Source organism: Seriola lalandi, unplaced genomic scaffold (genome assembly GCF_002814215.2).
Source record: "Seriola lalandi dorsalis isolate HSWRI2012SDOR001 ecotype SW California unplaced genomic scaffold, Sedor1 jcf7180002054767, whole genome shotgun sequence".
Lineage (NCBI taxonomy): Eukaryota > Metazoa > Chordata > Actinopteri > Carangiformes > Carangidae > Seriola > Seriola lalandi.
In genome coordinates this window covers 3,548,485-3,568,897 of record NW_019525320.1, presented here as the reverse complement: position 1 = coordinate 3,568,897, position 20,413 = coordinate 3,548,485, and the positions used below count along the sequence as shown (strand labels likewise).

At 43.5% G+C, this 20,413-nt stretch overlaps 2 protein-coding genes across 4 annotated transcripts in view; one reads left to right on the top strand and one right to left on the bottom strand.

The window, feature by feature from the left end:
- Positions 1–5,644: 5,644 nt before the first annotated feature.
- Positions 5,645–7,460, bottom strand: birc5b (baculoviral IAP repeat containing 5b). Its single transcript, XM_023425053.2, has 4 exons — positions 7,257–7,460; positions 6,498–6,607; positions 5,954–6,071; positions 5,645–5,854 (listed from the first exon to the last, which is right to left on the bottom strand). The coding sequence occupies exons 1-4, from the start codon at positions 7,380–7,382 to the stop codon at positions 5,765–5,767; spliced, it is 444 nt and encodes a 147-aa protein (XP_023280821.1). The 5' UTR covers positions 7,383–7,460; the 3' UTR covers positions 5,645–5,764.
- A 2,691-nt stretch (positions 7,461–10,151) lies between these two features.
- Positions 10,152–20,413, top strand: part of znf385a (zinc finger protein 385A) — a 60,736-nt gene continuing 50,474 nt past the window's right edge. The window contains exon 1 of one of the 3 annotated variants that reach the window (XM_087178996.1): positions 10,152–10,510. In XM_087178996.1, coding sequence (XP_087035122.1) covers positions 10,498–10,510 — 13 coding nt within the window. In that variant the 5' untranslated portion in view covers positions 10,152–10,497. Of the gene's footprint in view, positions 10,511–16,683; positions 17,338–20,413 lie in introns of those variants that run through there. The other 2 variants (XM_023425168.2, XM_023425169.2) reach the window with 2 other exon arrangements.

Below are 20,413 nucleotides of genomic sequence, written 5' to 3'. Positions count from 1 at the left end.
CAGCGACTATGTGCAGCTTTCCAACAAATAGTCCAGAGGTTTTATACCAAGTAGTATTTTGGTATGAGGGCATATCTTTATATGAAAAAAGTTGAAATGGAATCCCAGACAAAAGAAGATGAATGTTTGACCCTTGTTGCTCTGCTTCATTTCACAATAGGAAACACTGACACACTGACTTCAAAAACCAATGAAAATGTACAAGAGTCAGTTACTGGAATAAAGGAGCACTTTGTGGCCAGGCAACATGGATCTGTTGCAGGATGTGTGAGTCGTGTGCACGAGCAAGTCATTCAGAGGCTTGCTCCGGGGTTTCTATCAGGTCAGGCGGGAGGCTGTTGTAGGCCATGGTAAAACAGCTCTGGGGAACAGGTGAATGTGTCACAGAGGCTTTTAGACAGAGTCCCTATCATTCGCTTTCTCTCCCACAGGCCCCATTTTCCCATCTAGCTCATGCCAAAACACTGTAGGGCAAGAACTCATTTTCAAAGAATTCATCCACATCAACTCAAAGAGACAAAAGCACCAGATTTCTACCCGGAGACACAGCATATGAATATGGATATGGTTATATATTAATAGATCAGATCCTTTTTTAAAAATATTTTCTATATTAAATAATGTAACCTCAAAAAACAGTACATATGATAAAGCATTTTTGAGTTAGAATTTCAGCTTAGAGGCAATAATATTCACAGTATTCTGATACCTGTTTTCAGGTCTGGCAAGGTTCCTAACACATTTATATCAATCAACCAGTGACAAAAGTCTCAGTTTTGACTTTAATGATTGTGTTGAAGGACATGATGGCTCTTGAAATAAACAAAGAATAGGGTGGCAGAAAGGAAAGATGGAGTGGTGAGAGCAAGCGCCGGTGTGTACGAATGTGTTTATCATTGTGGTCCTTTAGGCAATTGTAAGGAGGGGAAGGTGCCTGGGAGGCTGCCGGCCAAGAGGGCTTTCCCCCCTCTTCAACTACCTCTCCAAAGGTTTGCCTTTTCCAGTCCTGGCAACAGTGGGGAAAGGCTGGAGGAGAAAAAGGGAACGATTGTTTTACTGGGCGCCACTGGTCCATTGTGAGCGCAGCCTGTTCTTTCTCTTGACCTGTGACCTGTATTGTTGTGGGGTTTCTCGTTCGGGGAGGGCAGACAGCTGGGGGAACTGCGGGGGGGCTGATGGACAGCTGGGCCAATTTGCAGAGAGAGAGAGAGAGAGAGAGAGAGAGAGAGAGAGAGAGAGAGAGAAGAGAGTGAGAGCATGAGAGAGAGGGATGAGAGAGAGGGAAAGGGGAATCAGTGTGCTGCGGGGGGGAAAGAAGAAGAGGAAAGAGAAGGAAAGGGCAGAAGAGGTGACTGAGGTCCTTGCTCCTCATTCACAAGTTTGTCCTCTCTGCTCTTGTGTGTCAGCCTTGGCATAAGAGTGACGCATAGCTTTACACACAGGCAGACATTTGGCCTGTGAGAAAGTACTGGCAGAGTTAGCTGGCGCACACCCTCTTTGTGTCTTTGCCGTTTTTATTACGGCAAAAAAGGTTGGGGGGGGGGCAGGGGGCAGGGTATGTGGATTATCCTCCTGAGTCCAACTACATGAGTGGGTGGATATAGAAATAATCCACGTAAATTAACTTTGGATACAAGATTACAAAACACAGAGATGCAGGACAGTCTCGGGAGATTGGGGAATGGTAATGGAGACATAGTTTGATGGTGGTTACATGGAACGGTTTAGGAAGATAAAAGATACAAGCTTTTCTATATTTTATGAGCTTTTAGGTTTAGTCCTTTGTATTCAATCTATATTTCATCGGTGCACACAAGAAATTTTGTCACATTAAAAATGATTTTTTTTTAAAAAATAACTCACTGTGTAAATTACTTCAAAGGGTGCTGCAACTAATCCTGGCCTCACAGTATTTTTTAATATAGTAAAAACAGATTGATATCAAGTGGCCCTTACCTACGATAAGGGCATGAGGGTCTCTTAAATGGAGGGGAACACATGCTCTGTAATGCCATCTTGGCCGAGGCTGCAGCCAGCAGAGCGCGACCTGTAGCTCAGTCCCCTGAGAGAGTGAGGTCATGTCAGACATCAGGCCACAGAGAATTAATGTAGCTGCACTCCAACTCTTGACTCCCAAACTTTTGTGGTTTTTATGGTTTTTATTTTAATATACATTATAGACATCAACAGTATGAGCCCTGACTACGATATGTCATGCTAACTTTGAGGCGAATTCACTTCGGCGGAAGCTGACATCACAGAGAACAGAAAAAAAACCTAAACAAATTCTGAGCTAACAGAATTTTTTAAGTACAGTATGAAGCTAACTCTCTCTTTCACCCTCTCTTTCTCTCGTGTGCTTATATTTTAGTTTCTGTGTGCAGCCCACTTAATCCACTGGCCAAACAAGAGTGGCTCCCACCAAAATGAAAAGGTCCTGATCCATAGGAGCTAGATGGAGGGATAAAGCATTGTGATTAAGATTGTATTAATGGGGCCATAGGAGGCTGGAAGGCTTTAATCAGTGTCTGTGTGCCGGTAATCCCTCTGCCTTTAAGCTGGGGTGAACACAGTGATCCCCCCCCCCACACCCCTTGGGCCTCAGTGCGCATGCACACACATGTACACTCACACACGCACGCACACACATACACAACTCTGTGGGGAACATAGGGATATGAGTGCCCAGGTTGAGAGGTGGAGCACCCCGAAACAGAGACGCCCTAGACTTAGAGGAGCAGCTGGTAGAAGAAAGACCAAGACTGATGGAGAAAGAGATGTGGGCGAAGACCGAGGGAAACAATGAAAGATGGCAAGGCTGGCATTATGAGAAGATGTAGGGGACTGGAGGAGGGCAGAGAATTACAATGATGAGGATTCAGTTGGTCATGGTCAATATGGTGAGAGCAATTCGATATAAATAGATAAAACGTTGTTACCTTTTATTGACCCTGCATCTGTCTACCACCACATCACATCAGACTAAACTTATCATTATAAACTGAACTCTGGGGAGACAAGAATAAAATTAATTCCAGTTTTAAGTGATAAATATTCAAGGATGGTTTTCTATGTGAACATCTCTTAATAAAAACATCACTGCCCTGCCCCCTGTAAAGATTAAATAACATTCAAATAATAAAGTCACTATTGTAAGAGAAAAAATTATAAATACAATGATATAAAATAACAGCTTGTTCTACTCTTCTGGTAAGAGAAAAAGAAAAAAAAAAGGGGGGGGGCAGCTCGCAGACTCATTACCTATGGGTGTGGGTGTAAAAGGTGACATTGTGTGCATGAGGATAAGGGGTGGGCCTTCTCCTCCCAGAGTTCTCCGAGAGTATTAGGGTGTAGGAGTTAAAGAGCTTCTAATGGGATCTGGATGCTGTCGTGTTTACTCTGGCCCCCCCCCCTGCACGCCCACTGCATTGTGAAAGTTGCTGGGCTTTCGGGACACCACTATAGGCTGAGTGTAGGGACAGATGGAGGTCCCTTTGGAAGAGGGGCACAAAAAAAACACAGCCAAGGTAGGAGGGCTGTGGTGTCTGAGAGAGAGAGAGAGAGAGAGAGAGAGAGAGAGAGAGAGAGAGCAAGCAGCCAGCAGTGCCAGAGACGTGGGAGAACATTAGAGGCGGAGGAGGGAGACGAAAACCTGAAAAGGGATTGTAGTTCCTTACTAATTATAATGCAAGGAAGAGTGTCGCTTTGCTCTCGTAATCTGTTTGTAAATTCAGCGTGATCAAGGCACATTCACGCGTTTGGTTCATGACCACTGTGCGGTCTCCATCATCTGGCCTGTGTACATGCCAGCCTTTATTCATCTGGCTTTGTACAGTACTTTTCAGAGTGGAACGAGACAGCACAGCTAAGGGATGTAGGATGTTTAAAGCATGAGCAAAGTGATAATTTGCTGTTCATTTAGCCTTTTGTTTTTTTTAGAGGTTAAACCAGGTCAGGCGAGAGGGTAAATACTGGTGTCATTCAATGCAGTGTATGGAGCATCAGGGGAGAGGGTTCGGTGATAGATGCTGAGGAGGAGAAGCGTTGGAGGAGGGTAGAGGGAGGTACCGGTCGCAGGAGCAACAGATGGGGCCTGATGGAAAGCTCAGGTTGTAAACTTTCTGTTAGTAACATCTGTCCGTTTGTCCATCTGCTACACTCATTTTGTTTAGCAGAATCTCATCAATTAGAAAAACTGCAGTAGAGGCCACCAGTGCAAACCCTTTGTCACAGTATATTAATTAGATCAGGAAAGAACCAAATCTATGCTCAGCGGTGAAATGCAGATTCCTATTAGCTTAATGATTCATTTTAAATACATTTTGATGGGGTACTTATATAATGTGGGGGAAACACATGAAGGAAAGCCCCCCCCAGTTGTTGAGCCAATTGAATCAACGGCTTTGTACCATTCCCACAGATAAGTGCATTTATCACATCTGTGCTTCTCAGGGACAGAAACCACGCCATGCCATTCCCTTTGTTCATTTTCTGGAGCACACACATGTAAGTGGATTGACGTGTTATGTGGGTATAAACCCTGATTACAGTTACATTAGCAATTACTGTAAACATGCTCCATGTGATCTGTGCACTTATGCAAATGTTGCACCACTAAAATGTGAAAACCAGTAACTGGACTTTTTTTTTTTTTATCTGGTTCATTTAGTTGATGTTCTTCAAATCACTAAAGTGGATACTTTTGGTCTTTAGAGCAAAATACTGTATGAGAGAGAAATATGAATGTTTCATAACAGCATTGATTTAAGAGCGCGGTAAAAGGAAGTACTGAAAATTTGCAGCATAACAGTTTCATTAGAAATGTTACATCACCTATGGGTATTTTACTTTTTCAGCTAAAAATATTCCCTCTTCAATTTGCTCTACAGCGGGCGGATAAAAGAGAATTAAGCAGCTGATCTGGGCTCAGTGGCCAGAGTGTTATATTAGACATTAATCCAGAACAGTGGAAGGTTGGAGAAGGGATAGCATCTTTTAATCCTGCACTCCATCCGACCGGCTCTCCCATCACACACCAGGAGAGACTCACACAAACTGAGCCCAACATCCTGCTTCTGTTACATAAAAGACATGTGGATCTCAAGACTTTACACCAACTTATAATTTTAATGTTAAACCTTTGTTGTTCTTGAAATGCTCAATAAGAGCAGTGAAGCATCAGAGTGTGACAGAGCTTTCTAGCAGTGTTTACTGCATGAGCACCTTTGCTGCACTTTCCATTGTCAGCTGCAGCATCCTTCAGCGTTCCCTGAACCTCAGTCCTCCTCTCACAGGGCAAGGCAAGTGTCCTGGTGAGCCCTCTCAGTTCCCCTATATGTAACAGATGTTACTGGGGCAACAGTTGGTATTGAAAGGGAGGGGCTTCAGGCCATCTGTCCAGGGTCAAGGTTTTGAAAAGGGGTGGTAGAGATGGTGGCACGTTCAGGAAAATGGTAAGTATTTGGTTGTAAAGAGGGAATATAACACACATTGTAATCCTGCTGAATGTGCGCTTTCATTTCAGATTGCCTTTGTGAAAGTTGAGCGATTGGGAACTCCACAAAGTGTGTCTGTGACACGGGAAACTGTAGCTTTAGTGCAAAAGCACCACCTTGTGGTTAAAGGCAATACTACAACCAAAGTGTAATGTTCCTCACAACTTTATTGATTATTTTAAACTGCCATTACATCAACCTGATGAGTCAAGTCTACAGGCTGTTGTGACGCCTTGAAGATGCTTGTAGCAATATAATTAAAGTTTCAGTCATATGGTGTCCAACCGAGATCTGAGGCTCTCGAGCGTGTGGTCTATGTCATCCCGCAGATATGCCATCTTCTTATGACAAACCTTTCTCTAAAAAGAAAAAGCACAACACGGAACAAACACTGCACAGGTATTTAAGCCTCAATTCATTGCACGCAATCTACACAGACAGCACAGATAGACACTTACGAGGTAGACCTTTAGCCTCTCCCTCTCCATGTGATAGAATTCAGCCACAGTTAGCTCGGTGAAGTCTTTCTTCATGGTTAAGAATCCACAGTTAGGGGAGCGTTTTACATGTTCAGTCCTGGGCAGAGAACACATAGAAGAATCTGTCTGAGACAACAATTGAAGGCGGCACATAAAGATGAATACCCCTCAATCCAGCTGACATCAGCTTAAAATCCTCTGTAAACACAAAAACATAAAATAGATTCTAATTAAGCATTTTACTGATTAAGATTAAGAAACAGCTGCACCCAAGTGGGAATTTGTGGCAGCCATCTTTCTTTTTCATTGTCCTTCCATTCATTCATTGGTGATGACGCCATATCAACATTTGCCCTACAAATGACTATGGGTAACAGTCAGGTCTGAGTAATACAGAAGCTCTCTGAAGCTCCTGTACCCCCTTACACTGCTGGCATAATACTGTTCAGTCACTCAAAGCTTATATGAAGGTAGATAAAATAAAAAAGGTAAGGGCCTGTGTAAGTTGACAGTCTTTTCTTACCAGGGGTCATCATCCGGCTCCCAACCCTCAAGCTCAATCAGACAGAAGAAGCAGCACGCAACATCAGGCTCGTTCTCACTGGGGCAGTGGACAAACCCGGCTCTGGCCATCTGCGAACACAAACAAACAGCAACAGATGCCTCAGTGTCGGACGCACTCTTCTTACACACTACTATAAAATAAAATCCAAGTAATAAATTAAGGAATTTTTGTGCACTGATAACTCATAACATAAGATGACAAGTGCAATAAAAGAACAAAAGGCCAGGGCTGAAGGAAGAGAGAGAATTAACCCAGAGGATGATCCCTCCTCTTTTTTTTGGGGTGGGAGGGGGTGAGCTGGTAACATGGCATATAGTGTTGCTCATCAAGTGAGGTGTCAGCAGCTCATCCATCATCACGAGACAAGGGTGGGCTAATGGCAGGGTCCGTGCACTGGATATCTGGTGCAATGAAACTGAATCTGGCACCTGCTTAACCGTAAATCACAACTTGTCACAGCCTTGGATAAAAAGCTGTGGTATAAAATTGCTGTATAAACACGGTTGGGGTACATTATCAATATGTAATCATTCTCATAAGCTATAGTCATGTGCTGCCTAGGTTAATGTGAATTAGGCTGTAATCTGAAGGGCACGATAGCTGACACATCCTGTCAGAAATGAGAGGAAACATCACACATATGAACCCAGTCTCACTTCCTTAGTACCTTCCCCACAGACAAATTCTCCTCTTGATTAAATACAGCACCCTCCTTACCTTCTCAGGTGTGCAGTTACATTCCTCTCTAAATGGCCAGTCAGCAAAGCTTTGTTCACGTAAATCATGACTATACATTTTGTCATAAAAGTGAAACCTGGTTCTCAATACATCGATGCAGGCCATGTCTGCAGCAAAAACAGGCTCAACCCAAGGAAAAACTAATTCACACTGTAAGTGTTGATGTGGAAATACACACTGGTGGCCGGCCCAGACGGCCCTGCACACTTTCCACAGGTGTTTTCAGTTCTGGCTGATCAGGTTCAAGGTGGGCGGGGCTGTGAGGGGAACGTGATGTCACCATCTACAAATGGTTCAGTCAGGCAAAGTGCAGCAGGGCTGAGCTGTAGCCATATTTTCTATTTTGGCAAATATCACTTTACACTTTAAACGTGTTTGGTGTATTCTACATGCATGACAGCTACAAGTCAGTCTGTTGTGGTGCTACGTAATGTTTTTCATCTAATAAAAACACAAGCGGCATGTGTGTTTGTTCAAGCTATTAACCTGATGAGCTCAAAATATACAACGCAGACATTATGATTTTACATGAGGCAACAAACAAATCTGCTGATTACACGAGCCTTTCTTTCTAAAGGCTGCTCATCTGTGTGTGACTTGTCTACATAACTCAAGTCGTGATCTTACAAGCCTTTTTTTATCAACAGATGGAGGAAATTCTCTCTCTATGTCACCTCAACAAAGACATTAGTACAAGGTTTGCACTGGGTCTGTTTTGTAAGTTTGTGTGGTTTTGTGGCAGCTGGGTACTTAGTGGGGTAGAAATGTGAGGCCATCATTCTAATTGGCCAGTGTGGGGTAAATAAGCCCCCTCGCCAAGATGCCAGTGTGCTCTCTTCACCACGTGCACAGTTCGATTCCCGTCCAGGATCTGTGTTGACTGTCAGACTTCCTCTCTCTCTCTCCCTTTGTTTCCTGTCTGTGTCTTCGCTGTGGATTAATTGTGCAATAAAAGGTGAAAAGTCTGACACTGCAGCCAAAACTGATGTTTAATTTAACATCCTCTGACCTCTGTGACACATTGCACAGCCCACCAACACACTGGGTCAGTATGCAATTCACATTAATACTTATTAGTATCTATAATTTTTTGAAAACTTCTGTTTTTTTTATATTTAAATATTAATTCTTTTTAGTACCTGTTTCCTTCCTCAGTGTTTCCTGACATTTTGCACTTGAAAGACAGTAACTTTAAAAAAAAAAAAAAAAACTTAATTTGTCTAACTCAGTCAGCTGAAGCCTGGTATTTGCTTGAGATGAACATTTGAAAATCCTTTTGCACAGACGTAGGACTGTGGATTTGAGTTCATGGCCTGTATAGGCAGGAGAAACAACTACAGCTGCCAGAAACTCTTTCAATGTACATTTGGACACGTTTTAAAAATGTGAACCTGTCCTTTAAGACACTGTAATCCACAGCTGTGAACGGCCAGCTGATCTCCTGACTTATATATACAACATATATTGTTTTATTGAAAAGATGAGATAAAATCTATCTATCTGAAATTACAGTGACATCATCTATCATGTGTTATCTTGTAACAATGGGCAAAATGGGGGAACTTGCCTCCCCCTGTTGGCAACTGAGAGAAATCTAGGGATGCTGTTTACTGAAGGATATTTCCCTCACCTCTCTTGTTCTGTCTCATTATACAATGGACTTTCAGAAAAGGTTGAGTTTAAGTGTGTGTGACGTCCTCATTTGTTTTACCCTGCTGTTTCCTTTTGTCAGAAACAACTCTAATGTTCAAAAATGTGCCATATCACATGTTTGTCACTCAGTCACAGATTTGTGTAAGTAGATGTGACAACATGTGTCTGAGTGAAACACGCTTCAGAATTGAAAATTACAATTTCCAGCAGAGAAATTTTGGGGAATTATAAAAGTGAACAACAACAACAATTGTCCAGGTTAATGGTTTGTGGTGTGAACTTTACTGATGTGTTTATTACTGTGAGAGAGCGGGCGGTCCTGGTCTGCCGTGTGGCCCTGTAACACTACCCTCAGGCCCTCTGGTGCTAAAATGTGCTTACAACTGTAAACAGCTGTCCTTTTCCCCTTCTAACCTTTTCTTCCTGCAGAGTCTCTATGGGAGTGTGGACACACGGTGTGCCCGCTTTTAAACCTGAGAATGTATGACTGTTGTACTCTGTGTACTGTATATCTAACTCTAATAGCTGGCAGCCCTGTGAGAGGTGATGTAAGGGCTGCAGGCCTGGAGTGACCTGGACGTCCACTCTACATCTGATGACATGTTGCAGTGGGTCCGAGTGGGTCAGTATAGTGGGTGGCTGCTTACTGCAGACGCTGCAGAATAACATCTACATCTGAATTTCTACACGTGTGTGTTACTGTTGTCACTCAGCATGTTTCCATACATTCAAAATGTGTGCTGTTTTTTTCTTAACTTTCACTGCTCTTCTCAACATTGCTGCACCATAGGTGTGAGGTTTACCTGTTTGCCCTCCTTCACTCTCAAGTTTTGTGCCGTGAAAACCTTCATGTAGCTGAGAGAGCTTAAGTAATAAAAGCCCATAGCAGTTATTTACAGAGGTCTAAGAATTCGCTTTGTTACATTCCCTCTCCTAATGGATCGTCCTTCATGGGAGACAGTTCAAAGCTGTCTGAGAATTTGTGCCATGTGCTGTACCGCAAATCACCTTTTCATAGGTTGATGTTTCTCTTCTCTCAGTTACTGTATCTCACATTTACTCCTCGTGCCTTCATTGACATTTGACTCCCTTTCCTCCCTTCCTAACCTCCCCGCTACAGCCTTCAACTCTCTGCTCTCTCCTTCCTCTGACACAACTGTCCTCACTTATTAAGGTTTGCCACGATTAGCTGCTGGAATCTCCTGCCCCAGCTTTGTTTTCACACAGGGCTGAGAGTGTTAAGGAGGGAGGGACGAGATGGGATGTAGAGAGGTGGAGGGGAGGTGATAGAAGCAATGTGTTTGTGGTCTCTATTTCCACATGTCCTTCGCATTGCTCCTGTGGGTGTAAGACTATGTTGTTCGCATACGCAGCTCTTGGAATCTTGTTGACTCAATGAGAACAGTTGGGGATCGTTCGGGTCATTTTTCTCGCACCTGAAGAGCTCTGGCCAGTTTGATGCTGGGAGAGAGGTCACAGAGGAAACTGTTATTTCTCAGTGTGCCTGTATTGGGTTGGAGACTGGACTCGCTCAGCAAGAACAACAGGAAGACTAGAGGAGCAATCAATGTGGAGCACAGGTAAATCAAACCTATTACCATCTCCTGCTACTGTATCCATCTGTTTCCATTTCAAAATGACCCAGTATTGTCTTTATGCGGAGCAAGAAACACACCCAGTATACTGGACATCCTTTTCGTGGCGATTATTCTGTGAGGTTTTGATGGTGCAACACAAGCATAACTTTTTATTATTCCTATGACTGGTCAGACAAATATGTATATGTGCATGTAAGTGACTGATCTTTACTCTTGCGCCCGTGGAGCTGACAACTGTCCTGACAGCTCCACCTCTCTTCTCCTGCCCTCACATCCCGATTGAACCGGCAGGTTTGTGCAAACCTGACATGCAGTACATGTGAATGCACGGCTGAGGAATATGCACCATTTGTACACACTACCATTTGTAGCTGTTTGCCAGAATTATTAAAACTTAGATGCTGTTTGATAAGGATATGCAGGAGACGAAAGTGTGTCGCAGTGATGTGATTGACCCTTCATTTCTTTGCCACCTTGCTCTCAGCTGAGGAATGTCTGAGCTTTGGAAATAGACTGTGATCTATGGAGAAGATAATGATTTCAAACTGCTGTGTTGTAAAATGAAACTCATCACATAGTTGCAACCAGGAATGTGTCAGACTGAAGTATTGAGTCTAGTATGAGCAGCATGACATAAATTATTGTAGCAAAGTTTAAACATGTATGAACCGTGTGCAGTTACAGAGCAGAGTGCGTGATGTGAATGTGGTTGGAGAGAAAGACGTCTTGTCCTCCGGTGCTGGTGTAAAAATGTCAGGGAAGTGTGAGATTGTGACAGTCAACATCAACATTCTCCATTTCTGTAGGCAGGCGTGGATTCACAGGACAGGCACACCCACCTGTGTACACACATCTGCGAATCCTCACAAAACCCACATACTCTATTTCTCTCTCTCTCGCTCTCTCGCTCTCTGTCTTTCTCTCTCATAAACATCTATGAAATGAAACAACTGGCAGCTAGTAACACTTAAACAATGACAGAAATACTCAGAATCAGTAAAACAAAGTGAAAAAATTCTTTTTACAGTTCATCAAAAATAAAGAGGACAGGAATGAAATGATTTCCTGTCATTATTTATGACAAGCAGTAATACACATTCTTTTGCCAGCTCTGTCTGAAAAACATTTTCAGAACAGGAATGAAAATAATGGATTGTTTCGGGGAGTAAATTTCTGTTTTTCTCATCCTGCATCTTTGGCATTTTATAGGAAAACTGACTGTCTCTGTTTCACGCTGCCCACAGTATTGTTTCTAACAACTAGTTTATAAGCAACAAAAATCCCACTTCATTTGAAACAGTCAAAACACAGCACAGGTATCCTGATTTTTTAAAGTCTTTTCTGGGGCAAAATGAATGCACAGGGAGACGTACTGTACAGCTGGCCACATTTCCTGCACATATCCACACCTGATCAATAGTCTAAATTTGGTGAGATGATTATCCCTCACAGCTGCAAACTGATATGCTGAACTGTCAGACTTGCAGGCTCAGGCCAGTTCAAGGGGAATGCAGAGGTCCTTTTGTTCATACTTAGCTGACTGACTTGTTATGTGCCACGCTCGGTGCCAGTAAATGGAATGTGTGATATGACAGGCTCATTATTTGGTATTTACAGAGAGATGACTTCTTTCCTTTAAAGTTGCCTAAGATTTCATAGTCTAACAGTTAATGCTTTGCCACATTATGAGGGGAAGTACAAGTATGCTGCCTGGCACTTGCCTGGCCCCCTCACCTTTGACCTTCATAGGCAGTCTCTAAATTCACCACCACAGTGCCAGGAGACACCCAAGAAATGATATATGACCTAGGTGCAGATCATGCAAGCAGACTGCAGTAAAAGGGCAAACTAACATTTCTGGAAAGTTACAAAGTGCCTGCGGGCCCAGGCTCATGAAATATGACCAGAATTTATGATCAACAAAAGCTTTCACAAAAAGTAAAAAAAAAAAAAAAAAAAGTAACAATGCATTCAAGCTGTTGTAAGGAAGTGAGTTAGAGTCTATCTGGCAGACTTCGGTGAGTGTAGATTTACTGCGTGTTTTCCCCTGTATGAAAGAATGAGGAAGACAGATCATAGCATTATATGATTGGTGGAGTTTGATGCGCTCTCTTCCTCAGGTTTGATATATCTCTCATAGACTCTTGCTGCACATCAGCTGGCTAAGCCCTTATAAGTCCTTCATACTCAGCAGTCATTCCTTTCACATCTGACCTGCTGCACTCAGGCTCTGTGCACCATCCTGCCACCGAAAACATTTCCAGTACAACACTGGCATCAGCTGCTTTGTCAAGTTTGTTGTAGACTGTAGACAGCTTTATGCTTGAGTAAGGTTTTTTTTCTGATTCAGTCCGACAGGCCATCAATACTATACCAGCTGTGCCTCATGTCTGTTTGGTTCCCTTATTTACCCCTGTGTGTTGACATGGCTCTGGGAACATACTAGCCTCTCAATTTACATGGGATCATTTTTCATTATGGAACTTCCTATCTAGTAACAGGGTTGCTAATGCTGGAATACTCCGACTCCCAGTGTCTGTTTATGGGGAATTATCTCACATTGACTGGCTTTCACCAGTAGAGGGCAGCATAGGTTAACCAGTAATCACTATCCAGGTTCTGCAGTGGTGTCTGTTGAGTCCTCGCTTAGCTTGTTACTGTGTGTGTGCGTATAACTGTATAAATCCCCTTCAATCTGCTGACAACAGCTGGTCCTCACGAGCTCAACCATTTATTTTAAGGTTAAACTTGGTGTCAGGGTTGAGGTTGGAATTAGGTTGATGTTAAAGCTAAGGTAAAGGTTGGAGCATTTGGAAGTCAAGGTCAAGTGTGAGTGTGAGTCAAAACAATGTCCTCACAAGTGACAAAATCAAGTTTGTGTGTCTGTGTGGGTGTAAAGGTGTCTGACAGGTAACGTAACGCTCATACACACAGAAAGAGTGTGAAAGTCGTGTATGTTGGTTGAATCTAGCGGTTTTCCTCCACCTCATCCTGTACGGCGGCCCCCGAGGTGCAAGACAAAATAACATTGGACAAAACACTACAACAGAACAGAAAACACAGCAGTTCATAAAACTCAACAGCATTACAGAAAACAACAACATTATAGAAAACTCAGTGTAAAGGAAGTAAAAGGCCTTTTCACTTTTGCCACTGACATGATCCGTGACTCACTGTTGGAGCACTTCTGCAGCTTGAACCTTTGCTGGTTGATTGTCAGTCCATCCTATATTGTTGTTTGGTTTGTCACATGCTTTTCATCTCTGAGGCATCTTATCTTTGTCATCATGTAGATAATACAACAGTCTGATTCCCTCTCTTTCTTCTATGTCCTGTGATGCATAGGAGAAAGAGAGGGAATCAGATACGTGCATTTTATTCATTTATATTACTTTTATTTGTTTGTATTTATTATTAATATTTTTTTCTATTTCATTTTATTTTTTTATTTATTGTTACTATAAAGTAGAATAATTCTTCTTAAATTAGTTTATTTTGCATGGAGTGCAGAGCCAGAGTTAGCCTGGAAAGCTCATTTTAATGTGTTGTCCTGGTCCAAAAATTATTCTAGGAGAAGTAAAAAGAAATCTGTATATTGAAAAACTGTCATATAACAGTATAAATAACAATTTAAAGTGGTTTATTTTACTGGTTCGTAATGTCTGAATAATCATAATGATTTATGAAAATATTTGGTCGCACTTTATTTTACGGTACAGGCCAGCTCAAAATGCAAAATATCAAGCTTATAGTTCAACATAGACATGAATTATAATAAATTAATGGTTTGAATAGGGCAGTTCTTTCAAAGAAAACCCCATTTCCCTATAATTGGTCACAAAATCTACATTTCTTAGACAGTTTCCAAGGAAATTATTTGGAAACTGGACCTGTAAAATAAAATGTCACCATTTATTCTATTTTAACTCATTTCTTTTAAAGAGGCATTTGTGAGTGAACAACCTCTTACAATTCAAGTGGATGGCAAATTAAACAATGTCAGTTCATTATTCATTTAAAATCTTCCCCTAGTGGCCACTTAACATGAGTCCCATGATGCCCTCCCATCCAGAGGTGATAGGGGTCAACACATCATCTTCAGAATGATTGATCTGTGGCCTGTGGCAAACAAAAGGACCTAATAACCCAATTTCCTTCCCTCTTTCCTTTCTCCTCTTCCTGTTTCCCTCCATCACTCCTCTGCTCACATACCTGTCCAAAAATGCCATCTGTCCCCCCCCCCCTCCGGTGGCCCTCACCCCACCCCTGTCACCACTCTCCTCTGCCCTGTTCTCCCTCCTTCTTCTTTCCTATGGATGATACAGGATCTCCCTGCTCCGATTTCACCCTCTCATCATGACATCCATTAAAGTGGCGCTGGGCCCTGGGCCCCCGTTGGCCTGACAGCACATTAGCACTCGGCCCATTGAACGCCAACAAGGGCCGGGTCTGAATTATTGATAACAACACAACTAATGAGGAAACCCTATCTCAGCTCTTTTGCTGACACACAAACACACACAGACAGGACTGACACGCATAACTGTGTTGGTGATAACTTTTGTGTCCCATTTTTTAAAACTAATATTCTCAGCGCTCAGTCCATTTCCTGTAGACATGATGCGGGTTTGATTCAATAACTCACAGGGTCAAATTCCTTTTCTAATCTTTCTGTTTCATCCCTTAGTCTATGATAAACTAGTTACACGGTTTTTGATATTGGTGGTGACTGTGAAAGCGGGATGGTTTTTGTGCACCTTAGCTAAAAGCTACCAGATGTTCTATAATACCGGCAGCTTTTAGTCAGTGGCTTTTACCCAAACTTACCATCTGTAAGAATTTCGGTGAGTGTTTGTGGGTCCTAAGTCTGCCAGTGTTTACATACAATAGATTAAATGTGTGCAATGGAGCTGCTGTGCAGAGAGGTATTGGAGGTGTCAGCCAGCCTCCTTAGTATTCACTCCAACACCCTGTGACTCACAGCCTCAGCCTGAGAGCGTGAGAAGGGTGGAGGGGGTAGAGAGAGACAAGAAAGAGAAAGAGAGAGCAAGAGAAGAAGAAGCACTATGAACATCAGGCAGCATTTTCTGTAGCCCCAGGCTCACGTGTTTGTATCTGTGTGTTTGCAAGCATGCCTGCCCAAGGGGATTAATTTTTTGACAGCTTTGTTAAGCCTTCTCTTAAGCGCTGAGCTTCTCAATAACACTGTGGCTGTGTGATTTTTAAAAGGTCTCTCTCTCTAGCTCTCCTCCGATTCCTCTTTACATGGGAAACTAGAGAGAGTGAGAGAGAGAGAGAGAGAGAGAAGCAGAGAGTGGTCCTCGGACATGACAGCAGACGTTGTTTGAGTGGCTTCTTGGTGTGAAGGAAGTGGACCATAAGATGCTGGCTTCGAAGCTCCTTTTCAATTAGTGACTGCATTGCTATGGTCCACAGTTTAATTCTCCGCAGCCCTTCTCCTGTGTCCGACTCTGTCTGTCTTTGTCTCTGTGTTCCATCCTGCTGGTCGTCTCTTGTTGTCACTCCACGTCTCTTCATCCCTCTGTCAGTTTGTATTTAGTTTAATCTCTGCCCCTCCTTCTTCTGCTTCCTCCGCTCTGTCGCTTTCTATTTCATCTCTCCTTTTTGCTTGCCACCCCCCCATTACCCACTCCACTCCCAGTCTAAATTCCATCCCTTTGACGAAAACGCAGAGGTGGATAAAATGTGTAACCTTGCCTGGGCAGGTTAAGAGATGGAGGGAGAAAAAAGGTAGAGAGACTGAGCCACGCAGATAAAAGGTTAATCCTTTAACAAGTCAACACACATGGAGTCAAAGGACAGAGAGGGGGGAGGGGTGATAGACAACAAACGCAATAAACAGATCTGACAATTAGGCTCTCTGTGCGGGGGAGATGGGTGAGGAGAATGTGGGAAATGAAAGGGAGAAACAGTGGTTGGGGGGAGACGGCATTTTCAGTCAAGCTCTGTCTCTCCTTCATGACTTCCACTCTGCATGATGACAAGTGTCTGCCGCTGTTCCCATTGGTCGAGGCTGCCACCAATCAGAGCAGAGGCATGTAAGGTGCCTTTAGGTTATACCCAACCCCAAAAACAAGAAGCAGAGAGAGAGAGGGAGAGAAAGCCAGAGTGGGAAAGGGAGTGTGTGTTTTACAGAGAAAGACCAAAGCAGGCGCCGACTTCACAGTGCACTGAAGACCTTCCCTCTGAAGCTCCTTGTGAAATGATACAGTTGAGAAGAAACTGCTTGTCAGCTGTTTGTTGAAGACCACTGCAATTCCTCCTGGCTGCTGTGGAGAAGAAGCTCTGGGCTCTGTAGCCTCCCCCTGTGATTGGCTGTCACACTTTAGGCTCCCCCTCCTCTCCCTGACTCCCTCTTCTCTCTCTCTCTCTCTCTCTCTCTCTCTCTCTCTACCCTCTGTTTCTAACCCCCTCCATACTGTCCTCAGGCTTACCTGAGCCACAACTGCAGAAACGCCGGACCCCCTCCTCCACACACATACATACACACACGCGCTCTCTCTCTCTCTCTCGCGCGCACACACACACTCAGTTTTCACCTGGAGAGGGCAGGCGCAAGGGACGACATGTGCAGCAGCAGCAGCAGCAGCAGCAGCAACAGCAACAGCAGCAGTCTCTCCTCACATCTAGCGCTGCCTCTCTGAGTTGCCTCTTTCTGGAGAGTGGAGAGGAACTCTAAAAAGAGATTTTGGAGCCATTGTCCCTTGGCCAAAGAGGGAGAGACAGGGGCAGTGAGGGATCACTTGTCAACCCAGGGATACCAAAGGCAACACACAGCATGATTTTGGGTGAGTTGTCGCTTTTTGGTGCATGGGATTTTTTGGAGAGGTCAGTCATGTTGTTGGATCACTAATCCCTACTTAAACTTGGCCACCAGCAGCTCTGTATTAATGGTGAGGTCTGCTTGGTTTCCATTCCACACAGACATCTGTCACTACTGAGCACTGGCTGGGATGAACCCTTAAATCATGGTTAGCGCGTGTAATTACAATAATAGTGTGCCATTAATATGGCAGGTGTGAGTGATGACAGGGAAGGTCAAAGTGTCTCTGGCTGGACTATGCCATTATGGGCTGTTTGATCACATGACCAGCCATTCTCGCATCCTGCCAGTAGAGGTGAAGTGACAAATACCAGCCCTACTGATAACTAATGGAATGCAGATTAATCAAGTACATACAGTATGTATTTCTTAGGATTTTGTTACACCAGTGCCCAGTTTCTAGGTAACCTTTCCGTATAACCATCTTAATCATTGACGGGCAGACAGGTCATCACACAAGTGGCCTTTTATAAAGAAAAACATACATAAGATTCAGTCCTTCACTTGAAGCACAGTACAGCTCTTAGTTATTATACAGTGTTGTCTGTTCTGAGTCAGCCAGCTCTTTCTTCTTTAGTATTCTGGTCTCATATTGGCCATGTCTGAGAGAGGGGATTCTGTGTGGTCTCTGTGCTCCACATAGTCAGCTTGTACATTCATACAGAGGCTTTCCTCTCTAGGTCCAGTGATGTGACCCATCCTGGATGTAACTGCTGTATGGATATGATAGGAAGATGTGTGTGTGTGTGTGTGTGTGTGTGTGTGTGTGTGTGTGTGTGTGTGTGTGTGTGTGTGTGTGTAGGTGTGTATGTGTGTGTGTGTGTGTGTGTGTGTGTGTGGAACGCAGTGCGTGTGAGCTTGTGAAAGTGTTCGAGAGTCTTCTAATTCGTGTTCGGTGTTGTCTGTGAGACTGTGTGTGGTTATGGTGTGTGCATTTGTCGTAAGTGTGTATGTGTTGCTATGTGCTCTGCCAGAGAGGCCACTTTGTTTTAACGCATGCCTGGACTGATTCAGGCGCAGCTCTGCTCCTCTGCTCTCCCGGCAGGCATGTTTTTCAAGCAGACATCTCTAATGATTATAGGGAGTCATGTAGTCTGAGGTGTGCGAGTTTGAAGTGCAAGTGCGCCTTGAAGAAAATGTGTTCCCCTGAGCTAAAGACTGTAAGCAAGTTATTAAAGTTGATGCTATAGGATAACTGTTCAATGAGGAACTTTCTCATTCTCTCAAGTTTTTCTTTTGTTTGTTTTGCATTGAGCTGTGTGTCATTTTGTGTCTGTGTGGGCTACACTTCCAGTTATTGCATCTGATCAAAAGTGAACTTCAGTCTCATTTAACAGCTGGGCAAGTGCTGTCTTGATCAGGCTGCAGGTGGTAGCAGCTCCCGTAAATGATGATTTGGTCAGGGCATGTTAACAGAAGCGTTAACGCTCGACTACAGCATTACCACAGTAACAAACAGCGGGTAAACTCGCTCAACAGAGCAATGGCTTGAGCTAAGGGTCATTATTACAGCGGGTCTTTTTCTAACTGTTTGGCACAACACTTGTGGTAGAAGTAATAAAACATGGAATGTCACTTGCGTTGTGCAGCACCATGTTTTCTGCCTTTGTAGGACTCCTGTCGGTGTGTATGACAGATATCTTCGCTCACTGTTTAAACAGTGGTAATGCACTGTAGCTAAGAAATGCCAAATCTGTATGTTTTTCATCATATCTAATGGTCTGTGAAAATCTTCTCCCTTCACACCAGCCAAAAAAAAAAAAAGAAGAAGAAACTGACATAGACTCCTCCTCCTTAAGTTGTCAGTCAGATAAGTATCTTCCATTATTTCTGTCTGAACATTGAGATTTTCCAGTGCCTAACATTCTGCTCCATTTGCATGATGATGTGGCTGCTGAGTGATTTGACATTTCTGGTTTCTTCCACTGAAAAGGGTAATGTCATTGTAATGACCTTTACAATTCTGGTGCTGGCTGATCTGGACCTCCAATCAGCAAATTTCCTGATCCACCTCGCTGATATAAATCTGCAAGCTTGTGATAACATATCTCTGACGAACGGCAATAAAAAATCCTTAAAAAAAAAAAAAATGTTTTATGTGAAATATGAATGGAGTGCATACGCCTGTGTAAACCGAATGCATCACTACCTGCGTCCGTATTAGTCTATTTCTATGCTTTGTGTTGTATGACCTTGAGCAAACAACCTTTCCCAGTGCCGCTCTGTCCTTGATATTGTATTCACGAATCCATGATAACTAGCTACGTATGCAATCCGCGGGCCTGGCAGAGGTCTCTGGCTGCTGTGATAGTGATGACAGTCCTGATGCTGATAATGGCAATGGATGTGTGGTTGTGCTGTACAGAGCGCTCTATACAAAGCCGCGGGCAGCCAGCTTAGCTCTGCCTGACATGGGCTCTGCACCAAGTTAGGGGTATGGGGGCTGCTGCTGAGGCTGTGTGTGTTTGTGTATTAAAAATTTGAGTGTGACATCTGGACAGGGAACAGAGCGACGTGGCGAGAGAACAATGGCAAGCTAATAAAGAACATGATCACTGGGCTCCTGTTGGTGTAGAGCCTCTCGGTTGGCTTTGGTGTCATTGTGATCAGCCGCCATGTTGTGTAAAATAAAAACCTCCTACGCTTCCAGCTCGCCGGTGCCTGGAGGGAGCTCCTGGTATGGAATGAATCCGCTTTTAGATAAGAAATGTCTGCGCCGTCCTCTCACTGTCACCCAAAATGCTGCACGATGACTGTCTGGCAAGCATTCCTGGGACATTCCAGTTAGTTAGCTTCATCTCACAGTGTTTTGTTTTTTTGTTTTTTGGGGGGGGGGGCTTCAGTCACAATCGGTTCATGTTTGGATGTTATTTCATGTCTCATCTGTCTTGTCTGTTTGAGTCAGAGCTGACCTCCTGAGCTCAGGGCCATGCAGTCTATCTGTCTCTTTGTCTTTGTGTTTGCGTGCCCACTCCGGCCTCATCTGTCTTAATAAAATGTGTCTCTCTGTTGACCTGTCTGCATAGCTATTGCTCATTCAC

Coding starts and splice junctions, on each gene's coding strand:
- birc5b (XM_023425053.2), bottom strand. CDS start 7,382: ATGGCCTGCATCGATGTATTGAGAACCAGGTTTCACTTTTATGACAAA. Junction 6,608..7,256: donor GTAACTGCACACCTGAGAAG/GTAAGGAGGGTG, acceptor TTGTGTTCGCAG/ATGGCCAGAGCCGGGTTTGT. Junction 6,072..6,497: donor GAGCCGGATGATGACCCCTG/GTAAGAAAAGAC, acceptor TTCTCTGCCCAG/GACTGAACATGTAAAACGCT.